This window comes from Furipterus horrens, unplaced genomic scaffold, assembly GCF_987537825.1.
Source record: "Furipterus horrens unplaced genomic scaffold, mFurHor1.1.pri manual_scaffold_16, whole genome shotgun sequence".
Classification (NCBI taxonomy): domain Eukaryota; kingdom Metazoa; phylum Chordata; class Mammalia; order Chiroptera; family Furipteridae; genus Furipterus; species Furipterus horrens.
Window position 1 is genome coordinate 386,867 of NW_028327186.1, and position 14,245 is coordinate 401,111.

General features: G+C 42.2%; 1 protein-coding gene across 1 annotated transcript in view; it reads left to right on the plus strand.

Moving 5' to 3' along the window:
• The first annotated feature begins 10,529 nt into the window (after nucleotides 1–10,529).
• Nucleotides 10,530–14,245, plus strand: part of HERC2 (HECT and RLD domain containing E3 ubiquitin protein ligase 2) — a 176,397-nt gene continuing 172,681 nt past the window's right edge. Inside the window, exons 1-2 of the mRNA XM_090263730.1 lie at nucleotides 10,530–10,610; nucleotides 11,236–11,338. Of these exons, the coding sequence (XP_090119856.1) occupies nucleotides 11,267–11,338 (72 nt within the window). The 5' untranslated portion in view covers nucleotides 10,530–10,610; nucleotides 11,236–11,266. The remainder of the gene's footprint in view (nucleotides 10,611–11,235; nucleotides 11,339–14,245) is intronic.

The following is a 14,245-nucleotide window of genomic DNA, read 5'->3' on the forward strand; positions in this document are numbered from 1 at the left end:
AAAAAACAAAACAAAACAAACAAACAAAAAAACAGCTTAAAGAATATAAACCTATACCTGTAGGCAGCATTGTTAGTTTGTGAAGCAATATAATATACAAGTATTATTTCTGTATGAAAATTTTATGCTGAATAAGTCTAGACCATTTGCTTATTTTTTGTTGTGGTAACATATATACATATAGCATAAAACTTGCCATCTTAACCTTTTTTAAAAAATATTTTGCTTATTTATTTTTAGAGAGAGGGGAAGGGAGGAAGGAGAGGGAGAGAAATCTCCATGTGAGGTTGCATCTCGTGCACCCCCAACTGGGGACCTGGCCTGCAACCCAGGCATGTGCCGGGAGTGGGAATTGGACCGGCGACCCTTTGGTACTCAGGCCAGGGCTCACTCCATTCAGCCACATCAGTCAGGACTTAACCATTTTTAAATGTGCAGTTCAGAGGCATGAATTCCATTGGCAAAGCTGTGCAACCCTCATCACTATTTCCAAAATCCTCCCGTCGCCCCAAACAGACACTCTGTAGCCATTAAGCAGTGATGCCCCGTTTTTCCTTCTCTCTAGTCCGTGGTAACCTCTAACCTACCTTCTGTCTATGAACTCGCCTATTCTAGATGTTTCATAGATGGAATTGTACAACATTTATCCTTCTCTGACTGGTTGAAACCAGGCTGAGCAAAACTAATTTAAAAAAAAAAAAATTTTATCTCCCTCTCCTATAACTCTCCCTGCAATTCTGCCCAGGTAACTACTTAGCTAAAAGGAAAAAAGAATTATTTGTGGGGAGTGAAATTTAAATGGCTTTGTGTAGGGGACTGCTCCTTGTGGTTTTGGGAATTGTAGTCCAAGCTGCCAGCCCCCCCCCCCCACTCCCCTCTGGGGAGTCCTTTAAGTCTCAACGGAAAACTGAAAGGCTGTGAGGCAGACAGGACTGAAAGCCACTCAGAGGTTTCCCATGGGAATTGGATTTAAAGACTGCGTATTATGCTTTAGAGCTTGCTCCGCTTTCCTTATCTCTTAGTTAACTATAAACGATCTGTAGCAAAAAATGTAGGAAGCATTGCCCCTGATGTCAGCATGGCATCAGGGTGTTTAGCAGACCCTGACACAGACTGGTCACTGTGCCATCTATATTGATATCTGTAATCAGTAACTGTCAACTGTAATCCAAGCATCTAAAAGTTTATTGATGATTCATAAGTCTTGACCTTGTATCTCCCAAAGCCCCTCCTCAATAAAAGGCACAGGAGACAGAAGTTCGGCGTTCTTCTCCCCTGGAGAGATTAGCCGCCTCCCATCCCTCCAGACAAAATACAGCATCCTGGATAAATTTGTTTCTCCACCATGGCCCTGAGACCTCTGCGGGACAGGGAGTTTCCAACTGAGCTGGGGTGTTGGAGGCAGGGTAGCCTCAACTTTGGCTCTGCATAGCTATTATTTCTTTTTTTGTTGTTTTTATACCTTGTTTATTGTAAAATATAGGGAAACATGACAGCCCTGGCTGATGTGACTCAGTGGATTGAGCGCCAGCCTGCGAACCAAAAGGTCACTGGTTCGATTCCCAGTCAGGGCACATGCCTGGCTTGTGGGCCAGGTCCCCAGTTGGGGGTGTGCTAGAGGCAACTGATTGATATATCTCTTGCACAGTGCATCAATGTTTCTCGCCCTCTCTTTCTCCTTCCCTTCCCCTCGCTCTAAAAATAAAAATATTTTTAAAAAGTTACATCAAATATATTCCCAATAGAATGACCCATGGAGATGGACAATGGTGTGGGGATTGACTGTGCAGGCGGGGTGCAGGGTGGCAAAGGGGAATAATTGGGACAACTGTAATAGCGTAAAACATTTAAATTTTAAAAATGTACAATGGACCGAAGTAGTATTATAAAGTTAATTCCTAGGTGGCCACCTCCCAGGCCCAGACCCGGGTTGTTGGCAGCCGCCCCAAGTCCTTTCCTGCTCCTTCTGTGGTCCAGCCACCTCCTTCCACACTGGAGGAAATAACTCACCTGCTTCTCTTGGTTTTATATCCTAAGGGTAGGAAAACTACGGCCTGTGGACCAAATCTGGCACTCAGGCAGTTTTTAAATAAACTTTTAATGGAATATAAGCACACCCATTCCTTTATGGCTACTTTCATGCTTTGAGAGCAGAGTTGAATAGTTGCTGCAGACACTGAGTGGCCGACTAAGCCTAAAATATTTCTGATCGGGCTCTGGCCAGAAAAACACTTGCTGTTCCTCCACCCTTCCCCTTACCCCACCTCGGGGTTAGCTGGTAGATTGCTGTCCCCTGCTGAATGCTCCATCAATTGTCCCCAGCAGCTGGCAGGATTGGCTTCTGTGGGCTGGCCCTGGCCACTTCTCTGGCAATCTCCTCCAGCTGGAAGGGAGAAACCTAGCCAAAGAGTCCATGGTGCAACGCTCAGTCCATTGATGCTATTATAAATCAAAATGTCTCTTAATTTCACTTTTGAATTGTTGATAGCCCGTGCATAGAAATACAATTTATTTTAATTTTTCTTCATTGTATTTTAGAGAGGAAGGGAGCAAAACATTGATGTGAGAAAGTGACATTGATCAGTTGCTTCCTGGACTTGCCCCAATCAGGGACCAAAACTGCAACCCAGGTATGTGCCCTGACTGGGAATCGAACCTGCAACTCTTTGGTTACAGGATGACACTCCAACCAACTGAGCTACACTGGTCAGGGCAAAATACAATTTATTTTAAAGTGTTATATTGTATACTGCAATCTTGGTGAACCTGTTAATTAGCTCTAATTAAATTTTAAAATGTTATATTTTATCTTCACTCAAGGACATTTTTTTTTTTCATTGCTTTTAGAAAGAGAGGAAGGGAGAGAGAGAAACATCCTTGAGAAGGAGAGGCGTTGGTTGGTTGCATATGCACCTGGACCAGGAATCATGCGTGCCTGTGCGTGCCACCTAGGCACGTGCCCTGACCAGGAATCGAACCTGCAACCTTTCGGTTATGTGACGAAATTCCAACCAATAGAGCCAGGGTTTAATAAATTTTTAGTAGGTTCTTAAGATTTTTCTCTATAAAGCTCATGCCATCTGCAAATACAGAGTTTTGCTTCTTTTCTGATCATGTTCCTTTTCCTGCCTAATTGCTCCAGCTAGAACCTCCTGCTGAATTTGTTGAATAAGGGTACCAAGAGCAGAAATCCTTTTCTTTTCTATTGCTGATATCTGAGGGAAAGTTTTCAGTCTTTCAACATGAAGTGTGATGTTGGTTTTGAGTTTTTGTAAATGCTCTTTGTCCAGTTGACGAAGTTCCCTTCTACTTCTAGTTTGTTGAGAGATTTTTAAAAAAATCCTTGCCTAAGGATATGCTTATGAGAGAGGGTATGATTGTGTGTGTGCGTGTGTGTGTGTGTGTGAGAGAGAGAGAGAGAGAGAGAGAGAGAGAGAGAAAGAGAGAGAGAAAAGAGAGACATCGATTGGTTGCCTTCCGTATGTGCCCAGACCAGGGGGTGTCCAGGCTGGGGATTGAACCCACAGCCTAGGTATGTGCCCTGACCAGGGATAGAACCTGCAACCTTTTTGGTGTATGGGACAACACTCCAGGCAACTGAGCCACCTGGCCAGGGCTCAGAAATTAAAAAAACAAAACAAAACAAAACAAAAAAAAACCGTGAATGGGTGTTATAGTTTGTCAAATGCTTTTTCTGACTATTGAGATGATCATGTATTTCCTTTTTTCCCTATTAATATGGTGTTTTACCCTGATTGATTTTCACATGTTAAAACCTTGCATAGCTAGAATAAATCCCAACTTGGTCATGGTGTATAATGCTTTTTACATGCAACTGGATTTGTTTTGTTGACAATTTTTGCATCTATATTCATAAGGAATATTGGTTTCTAGTTTCCATGTGATGTTTTTGTCTGGTTTTGGTATCAGGGTGATAGAGATCTGATTAAGATCACTGGGGAGAAGTGGGAGGGGCCATCGGAGGAGGTTGCCAAGGCAATGGAGGCAGCCTAGGACGGGATTGGCTGAGAAGCTGAAGCCTCCAGAGCCAATGGAAATAAAAAGAGGGCGGGCTCTTTGGCTCAGAGACTTTATGGCTCCTGAGCTGGCTCTCTCTCAGGCTCTGGCTTGAGCTTCCTGGCTCTCAGGCTCTTCTTCCTCGAGGACGCCTGGATGATGGTGCTACAGCTTCTTGCATTTCCCAGTGGATTGTATTTGGGATGGGAAGGCACTCTGGGCACAGCCTAGGATCAGGCTGGGCTGGCAGAGAGTGGAAGGGTTATTCTTTGGGTGTCCTAGAGGGGATGAGCTCTGAGGCAGAAGCCTGCCATTCTTCCAAAATTGTATAGCTTTTGTGTCTTATGTTGTTTTAGTTTATAAACTAACCCTGTAGAAATAAGGTAACTAAGAACAGGGGGAAATGCTAGGAGAACCCAGGTATTAGAGTTTAGCCTTAATTGATAGGCTCAGGTGACTGAAGCTGCAACTAAAAAGTTATAAAGAGTTCGGCTTTAATTGATAGGCCTAAGTGACTAATTCTTGTGGAAAGCTGTTACTCCAAAATGGTTAAGTTTCTGGATAAAGACTCCTTTCCTTTATCACCAAACCTTTGCCTCTGGAATTTTGTCTAGAGGGTGGTGGTGGTGGCAGGCAACGGGACCCCAATTTGCTGTTTGGCAGCAAGGGTAGTACCAGACTCACAGAATGAGTGGGGAAGTGTTTCCTCCTCTTCTATTTTCTTTCAGAGTTTGAGAAGTGTTAGTATTAATTCTTTAAATTTTTGTTCGAAGTCACCAATGAAGCCACCCCAGTCCTGAGTTTTTCTCTGTGGGAAGTTTTTCTGGAATACTAATTCAATCTCTTTACTTTTTATAGGTCTATTCAGATTTTCTACGTCTTCTTGAGTCGGTTTCAGTTTTTTGTGTCTTTCTATGAATTTCTCCCTTTCGTATAGGTTATCTAATCTATTGATATATAATTTTCCATAGTAGTGCCTTATAATCCCTCTTAATTCTATAAGGTTTGTAGTAATGTCCCCTTTTTTATTCCTAATTTTAGTAAATTGAGTCCTCTCTCCTTTTCTGTTGGTTTTTCTAGCAAAAGAGTTGCAAATGTCTTTGAACCATTTGTCTATTAAGGATGTGTTTTTTAAGCCCTGGCTGCTGTGGCTCAGTGGATTGAGCATCAGCCTGCGAGCCAAGTGTTGCTGGTTTGATTCCCAGGCAGGGCACATGACTAGGTTGCAGGTCAGGTCCCCAGTTGGGGGTGCAAGTGAGAGGCAACTACACAGTGATATTTGTCTCCCTCTCTTTCTCCTTTCCCCTCTCTCTAAAAATAAACAAATAAATAAATAGATTATTTTTAAAAAAGAATATGTTTTTAAATTTCAACATACTTGCTGCTTTAATTTTAATCCTTTTTAATGTATTAATGTTTGTTTTATAACCTATTATATGGTCTATCCTGGAGAATGTCCCTTGTGCATTTTGGGAGATATGTGTTCTACTGTTTTGGGGTTGCATGTTCTATAGGTGTCTGTTAAGTCTATTTGACTATAGTGTTGTTCAAGCCTTTTATTTCATTGTTGACCTTCTACCTAGTTCTATCCATTACTGAAAGTTGGATATTGAAGTCTCTAACTATTACTTTGAATTGTCTATTCCTCCCATCAATTCTGTCAATTCTGCTTTATGCATTTTGATGATATATTTTTAGGTACATATATATTTATAATTGCTATATCTCCTGACCATATTGAAACTTTTATTCATATGGAATGTCTTTCTTTACATCTTTGAAACTTTTTTGATTTAAAGTGTTATCTTGTCTGATATTAGTTTGTCTGATGTTAGTATAGCCACTTCGGCTCCTTTTGGTCACTTTTTGTATGCTATATCTTTTTCACATACTTTTACTTTCAACCTATTTTTGTCTTTGAATCTAAAGTGTGTGTCTTACAGATAGCATATCGATGGATCATGTTTCTTTTTTTCGTTTTTAAATACATTCAGCCAGTCTCTGCCTTTAGATTGGCGAGTTTAATCTGTTTATATTTAATGTAGTTCCTGATAAAGTATGACTTATGTCTTTGATTTTGCTATTTTTAAAAAATCCTCACCTGAGGATATTTTCCATTGATTTTAGAGAGAGAGAGGAAGGGGGAGAGAGAGAGAGAGAGAGACATCGACATCTACACAAGAGAGAAACGTCAATTGGTTGCCTCCCATATGTGTCCTGATTGGGGATCAAACCTGCATCTAGGTATAGGCCTTTCTGGGAATCTAACCCATAACCTTTTGGTGTGTGGGACAACCCTCAAACCAACTGCACCACGCTGGGCGGGGAAATTTTGCTATTTTTTGATATGTCTTATGTCCTTCCTTATTCTTACAGGGGTAGGCAAAAGTAGGTTTACAGTTTTGAGTACACAAAACCACAGTTTATTCTTGTATTATTACTTATTTACTAATTATCATATTATTTCTTTGCTTTCTTTTTATTGTTATTATTTTGTAACCTTATTTATGATTTATCTTTTAGGTAATGATGGCTGATAATTTAACCTACTTTTGCCCACACCTGTATCCATTTTCTTAGTGGAGACCCTGGGGGATCACAGTTAACATTTAATTTATAACAATCTAGTATGGATTAATACCAACATAATTTTAATAGTATACAAAAATTTTGCTCTTGCATAGCTCCCTTCCTCCCTGCTCTTGTGCACTATTATTATCATTGAATTACATCCTTATATGTTATGTGCTTATAAACATATATGTATAACTACTGCTTTATGCAAATGTGTTTTATATTAAATCAGATGGGGGAAGATACAAACAAAAACTACATTTATACTTTCTTTTATATTTACCTATGTACTTACCTTTATGAGTGCTCCTTACTTATTCATGTTGATTCCAGTTACTGTGTAGTATGTTTTTATTTCAGCCTTGATAACTCCCATTGGCATTTCTTAAGAGGCAGTTCTGTTAGCCACACATTGTCTGTTTTTGTTTATCTAGGAATTTCTTAATTTCTTCATTTTTAAGGATAGTTTTGCTGGATATAGAATTCTTTGCTGACAAAATTTTCTCTTAGAACTTTAAATATATTAGTCCACTGCCTTCTTGATAAATTATTTCTCTTACTGCTTTCAAAACTTGGTGTTTTGGTTTCAACAATTTGACTATAATGTATCCTAGTGTAGACCTCTTTTTTTAAAAAAATTAATCTTCATTGTATATTTTCCCATTACCTATTAGTTCCCTTATACCTCATCCCCCCAGCAATCACCACTCTGTTGTCCATGCCCATGAGTCCCTTCTCCTTTTTGCTCAATCCCTGCACCCCCTCATGACCCCCTACTCAGCTTTCATCCTGCTTTCCATATATGAGTCTCTCCCCAGTTTCCAGGTTGGCTCAGTTTGTTCATTAGATTCTGCATATGAGTGAAATCATATGGTATTTGTCTTTCTCTGCTGGCTTATTGCACTTAGCATAACGTTCTCCAGGTCCATCCACGCTGTTGCAAAGGGTAAAATTTTCTTCTTTTTTTACAGCTGAATAGTATTCCATTGTGTAAGTGTCCCATAGTTGTTTTATCCACTCATCTTTCAATGGACACTTGGGCTGCCTCCAGATCTTGTAGATCTCTTTTAAGTTTCTCCTTCTTGGAGTTTGTTGAGCTTCTATATTGTATATCTTTTTGATTTTCCTCCAATTTGGAAAGTTTTTGGCCTTTATTTCTTCAAGTATTTTTCTACCCCCTTTTGTCTCTCCTTTCCTGAATTCCATTATGTGATATTTGTACACTTGATGGTGTTCTATACATCTCTGAAACTGTCCATTTTCTTTATTTTTTATTCTGTTTCTCAAACAAGATAATCTCTATTGACCTATCTTCAACTCACTGATGTTCTTCTTTTTAAAAAAATTTAAATATGCTGTTTAGCTCCTCCAGTGAAGTTTTCATTTCAGTTATTGTACTTTTCAGCACAAGAATCTTTTTTCTTTTATTTCTTTTTCTTTTTTAGAGTACGTTTATTAAAGGTGGGGACAGTGAAACAAGTTAGGGCTTAGGATAGAATAAACAATAGTAGAAAACCTAGGCAGGGCTGCTTTGGCTCTCTAAAAGTGTTAAATGAAAGAAATGAGCCAGAGTGGGGTTGCTTTGGTTCAGGGAAAAGTCAGAGAAAAGAGGGCTTTGGAAACAGGTTCAGGGGGTCAGCCCAGGATGAGCTGCCACTGCCCACTGCTCCCCTGGTTGCAAGTCTCATAGAGACACTTAAGAGTTTAGGAGATGCACCCCTGGTAAGAAAGAAATTTTCCTTTAGACATGATTTCCTTTAGTTCTTTGAATATATTAAAATACAGTAGTCCCTCTCTATATCACGGTTCACTTATCACAGCCTCACTGTATCACGGGATTTTAAAAAATATTACATTTAATTATTTATCGCGGATTTTTTGCTATATCATGGGATTTTGCAGTGCTGTATACGTATGTTGTTAACGTTACGTAGGTTTAAGAGTGTAGAATAAATGTAAGGTTCCTACTTTGCGGGGGGGTCTAGAATGTAATACCCGCGATACGTGAGGGAATACTGTAGCTTATTTTAGTTCTTTGTTTAAATAACTCCAATGTCTGGGCTGCCTTGAGGAAAGTTTCTATTGACAAAGCCTCATTTTCTACAAGTGTTAAGATTCAAGGGAGGCTACTTTTAGGATAATGTTGACCTTAAACAAATAGACAGCCAGATACGTCTCCAGCAAAACAGCTTTATTTGGGAATGAGCAAAACAGCTTTATTTGGGAACAACAAAAAAATTGCAATTCTGGACATGCAGTCTCAAGGCAAACCATGAACAAGTTCAGAGAATAAGGAAGAATAAGGTTTTTTTTTTTAATAGTGGAAAGGGTAAGTTCAGAGGTACTGTTGTAAACGAAGAGTTCATTGGAGGACACACTGGGTGTTCAAAGTGTCCTGGCTTTTCATTGGCTGAGTGGTTGCCCAGCAAAGAGAAGCTATGTATGTATGTGCCCTGACTGGGTTCATCCTTATGAAAGTACCACACTGTTGTTTGTCGTAGTTATGTAGGAAGTTTTGATATTAGGAAGTGTGAGTCCTCTTTGTTCTTTCTGAAGATTGTTTTGGCTTGTGTATAGGTTTTCCTGATGTCCCAGTTTGCTGAATTTTTGTAATAAGATTTTGTCAAGAGCATTTCCTGCACGTATTCAGATGACCTCATGGTGAATGTCACTTAGCTTTGAATGTTAAAGTAATCTTGAATACTTGGGATAAACACCACCGTTATGACATATTAATATTTCCATATGTTGTTGGAATCTACTTGCAAAAACTTGGCTAAGAATTTCTGCTTCTATGTTCATGAGGAATATTGATCTTTTCTTTCAATGTTTTTCTGGGTAATGCTGGCCTTACGAATGCAAATGTTCATTCTTCTTCAATTTTCTGGAAGAGTTTGTGCAGAATTGGTGTTGCTTCTTCTTATTTTCTAATTTCTTAAATGGGAGTTTTGCTTGATTCTAGATTCTTCTCTTCTAAGATAAGTAGTTAATGCATAAACTTCATTTTAACCACTGCTTTAGTTTAATTCCACAAATTTTGATCATATATTTTAATATTTGTTCAATTCAAAATAATTCCATTTTCCCTTGGGACTTCTTCTTTGACCCATGTAGAACTATGTTCTTTTATTTTATTTTATTTTATTTTATTTTTTTAATATTTAAATTTTTTTTTATTTTGGTTTTTCAATTACAGTTGTCCCCTTTTCCCCCAATAGAACTATGTTCTTTAATTTTCAGTGTTTGGAGGTTGTCCGGTCCCTTTTTACTGATTTGTAATTTAATTCCATTATAATTAGGAAACAAACTACCGTTATATATTTCTCTTTCTCTTTTTTATTTATTTTTGCAAGGCTACCACTTATTGAACATCTGCTGTGATGTTACAGATTTCTTAAGGTTTGTTTTATGGCCACAGTTCAGCGGGATGAAAAGTTTTGATTTTCTCCCTGATTGCCCTGCTAACAGATGCTCCAAGTTTTCTGCCCAGGATTTTGGTTGCATTCACCGGGACAGACAGGACGAAGCTCTGGAACACTCTGACCAGCTTCACGCGCAGCGCCCTTATTTCTACGGGTGCCGGGCGTCCACCCAGCCGCGCGGCCCTCGAGTACCTCCGGCTCCGGGACTCCCACAGCCAAGGCTACCTTTTCCGCATGGCTGCGGGAAGTCCGGAATCGCAGTAAGTGCGTGCGTCTGTGCGTGTGGCGGAAGTCCCGCCTCCCGGCGCCTGCGATTGGCCCTGACTGCAAGGGGTGCGCTCCAAGAAGGAAAATAAGCAGGATTGAAGGAAGCGGGAGAATCCGGAAGAGGGGAGAAGGGGATCCTTTTCTTCATTGGCTGGGCCAGAGGAGGAGCCTCACTGCGATTGGCTGAAGTGTGGGGGGGGTAGTCCCGCGTGGGCACACCCCTCCGGCCGCGAGAGGAGCCGGGATCGCGGGCGCGGGCGGAGCCAGTGGCGGCTGTGAGGCAGTGTCCGCACGCCGCCTGTGCGAGGCGGCTGGGCCTCTGCGCTTCAGGTCTCAGTCTCAGGGGGGCGGCGAGGGCCGCCACGGGCTGGGGCCGCGCGGGCTGGGGCTTGGGGCTGGGCCGAGCCGGGGCGCGGCGGGCGTGGGCGCGGCCGCCGCACCTGGGCCTGCGCGCAGCGGCCGCAGCGCGCGTCTCGGGCTGTCTTTCTCTGCCGAAGTGATTATTGTTTTGGGTTTTCCTGCAAGTGTGAATTTTGATTCGTATGTTTCATGCTCCAGGGACTGGCCTGGGGTGAAGCGGCCGGTGCACGGTGCTGTCATTTGTCGTTAAAACGCGGGCTTGGGGTCGTCCGTGCGTGTGCTCCCCTGCGGGTTTAAGGGAAGGGGGTGACATTGTGGTCCGGTCTCCCGTGACCGACCATTATCCTCAAGGTCTCGCGGCCGTAGTGCAGGGAGCAGGCGAGCCCCGCGTGGGGCCGGGGCCGCGTTGGAAGTAGGCTTCCCCCGCTCCCTCCCCGTCTCTCCGTCTTCCTTTCCTCCGCGCCGCCCTCACTCTCCTCCCGCAACTCTTCTCCCTCCTCTCCCTGCCCCTCTCTCTCTGCCGCACGAAGCCTGGCGGGAGGGTCCGTGTAAAATTCCCACACGTCGGTCGTCAGCGTTTGTGCTTCACCTGCAGGTCCGACAGCGGGGAGGCCGCGGGAGGAAAGATGCCCTCCGAGTCTTTCTGTTTGGCGGCCCAGGCTCGACTGGACTCGAAATGGCTGAAGACAGACATACAGGTGGGTTTGGACAAGCCTCTGTCCTGGTCCGCTTCTGCCTCCATGGTTAGGGGTCCGGCGAAGGTTTGCCGTAGGATCTGGAGGGGCAGGCAGATCGGGCCCTGCCCCCTCGGAGAAGCAGGTTATTTCCAATGACTTAAAACGTGCCGTTCATTCTGTCTGCTTTTTTATGGCTGCTTTTACGGCGTGTGTGGCTACATTTTAATCACAGTGCTTTGTAAAGGCGAGAAACTTGAGATCTAGTTATGCCACAATTTTAAACTGTTTTTAAGAGCTGTGTGTCATGCTTAATGGTATTTTGGTAGCTGTGTAGTGATAGTTTTTAAGACGTTCGGTTCATCCTGCGGCAGAGAAGTGGCCTGCAGGGATGTGTTACGTTCCGAAGGGTCTGACTCGTTTTATAGCGGCCCCTGCTTGTGTCCGGGAGACGAGAGGGTAGGTGAGCTGCTGGTTGTGTCGTCGTGATGGCTCTTGTTCAGAGCAGTGCTCCGATTTTAGCCTCTAAACGTGGAAACAGCACACAGTGCAACGTACAGAGGATGTGTTGCAGGCTCGTGCCCTGGAAACCCATGTATCCTGTTAACCTCTGTCACCCTCATAAATGTAATTTACAAAGATCACGTGGAGACACATGTTGGCCTTCGACTCTCTAATGTTTTGATTTAATAAGGTAATTGCAAGCTTGTCCAGATAGCATGGAACACCCGAGAGCCGTAATATTTCTACGGCCTGCCCTTCACCCAAAGGTGTTTTTGTCTTGCAAATGGCAGGGGGAAACTACGTTTGTAACTCCATATTGCCAGCAGAAAGAAATGTCGGAGATACTTTGTAGTGTATGTGCTTTTTTCTCTTCCCTGAGGTTAAACATTGTAAGTATTTCTCAAGGAATCTTCCTTTTTAAATACCATCTCATGTACTGTGTGATCTTTTGTCAGGAGTCATAGATACGTGTGCTGAAGGAGAAGGGCCCCTCTTTGTTACTTTATGTATTCTTTCAAAGTGTTGAGTCCTGGCAGATACGAGAGCCAAGTGTTAGAACTATGTTGTGGATAGTGGGATTGTTATTCGTGGTGTAATGTTAAGTTAAAGAAGCACAAAAGTTGGGTCAAGAATTGGCATAGTAGTGACTCTTGGTTATTGTGTTTTATTTAGCAATTCCTGTCTGCTTCTTTGTCATGTTATTTTAGAGCGGGGTAGGGGAGGTGAGAGGTAATTTTTTATTTCTGAAATCTTGCGGGTCAGGCAAACGGATTTTAAGAATTGTTTTTATATGCATGTGTATGTATTGTGGGAGACTTTTTTGAAGCAAAGGACTTTACCTAATGAAGACTTTTTTCCCTTAGTAATCATAATCAAATTAGTGCTAAATACGAGGTTTAGCATCTTGACCTAAAACCAGTTTGATGCTGAGGAGAGTGCCTGCAATGAGTCAGGCAGATACACATGAAAAGAAATAGCACTTAGCCCTTAAGAGTGCTTACCATTTTACTTTTGATTTATTCAGCATAATGTATAGTGCTTGGCCCTTCTCAGATGCTCTGAGTGTTATTCAGAAGTCTTGGAAACTACCCCCAGGGGTAAGTGAAGAGGCCTGGGTTTTGTATTGTGCGTCAGAGGAAAACTGCCTTAGGCTGTTAAAACTATTTAATATCGTGTAAAAGGTTATTACTGGTTTTCTGTAATTCCTCTTGCATTGCCTATTGAACCTGAGGAATGAATGTCATTGTTTTACCCTAAGGGATTACTCAGACACAGTTCCACTCTTTGGAATCCTTCCTACAGACACACCCTGAGGATGTAAGCCTTGTACTGACAGGCTCTGCCCTCCCTGTCTCGTTGGGGACGTCTCTCCCCCTGCAGTGGGATGTGTCCCATTTCGAAGGTAAAGCTTTGTATTGGGGATAGAATTGACAGCTGTTTGATGGCTAACATGCGGGGTAGGAACATGTTTCTTAGCCGCAGGATTTAGCAAACCTCTTTCCTACGGCCATTTCTGCTTGAAACGCCCTAGAAATTTTGAGTGACTTTGGGAAGTAAACGTTTATGAGGACTGAAAACTTATAATATGTATTTATTATTAAGAACACAGATACAGATTCTAGACTTTCTTGATTGTAGATGTTGAGTTGCGTCAGGCCTAGGACCCTGCCACCAGCTGTGGAGTGCCCGTTATCTGTCAGCTATACCTGGTTTTTACATATATGCTTTTTATTCTTCCACCTCTGTTTTCTGGTTGTCAGGTGGAGCCCCTTGAATTATCATGCTTTCCTTGACAACTCTTAAGGGACAGTAAAATACAGAGCTAGGAGGTCTCAGCTGCATTCACTGCCACTGCTGTCTTTCTGTTGACAGTGAAAGTCCTGTCTGTTGTGGTTGGTAGGTTTTGCAGTGAACCAAAAAGTCAATGAAGCAAAGGAACTATGATAAAAAACAGTACATGAAACCTTAAAGGCTTTTTATTCTTAAAAACATACATGCATATTTATTTACTAGCTCGATGTAAGGCTAAGGGCCCAAGAATGGCATTATCCTGTTCTTTCTTGCATAAGCTATACTCAGATGAATTTCCTACAGTGTCTATTTTTGGGTCCTTTAAAGTGGAGCATGCAATTAGATATGCATGAAGCAATTTTTAAAAACTTTTTATTTTGAAATAGTAATAGACTCACAGGAAGTTGCATAGAAAGGAGAGAGGTTGCTGCACACTCTTCAGCCAGACTCCCCCAGTGCTTTGCGTCGCATGTGACACTGGACACAATGTGAAAACCAGGAAAGCGACATGACAGCTGTGCATGGTTCTGTGCCATTTTGTCACCTGTACGCACCACCACAGGGGAGACCCAGACTGTCGCTTCACGAAGATCTCCCTCCTGCCACGCGCTACTTCCTCCACCATCCCTCACCCCT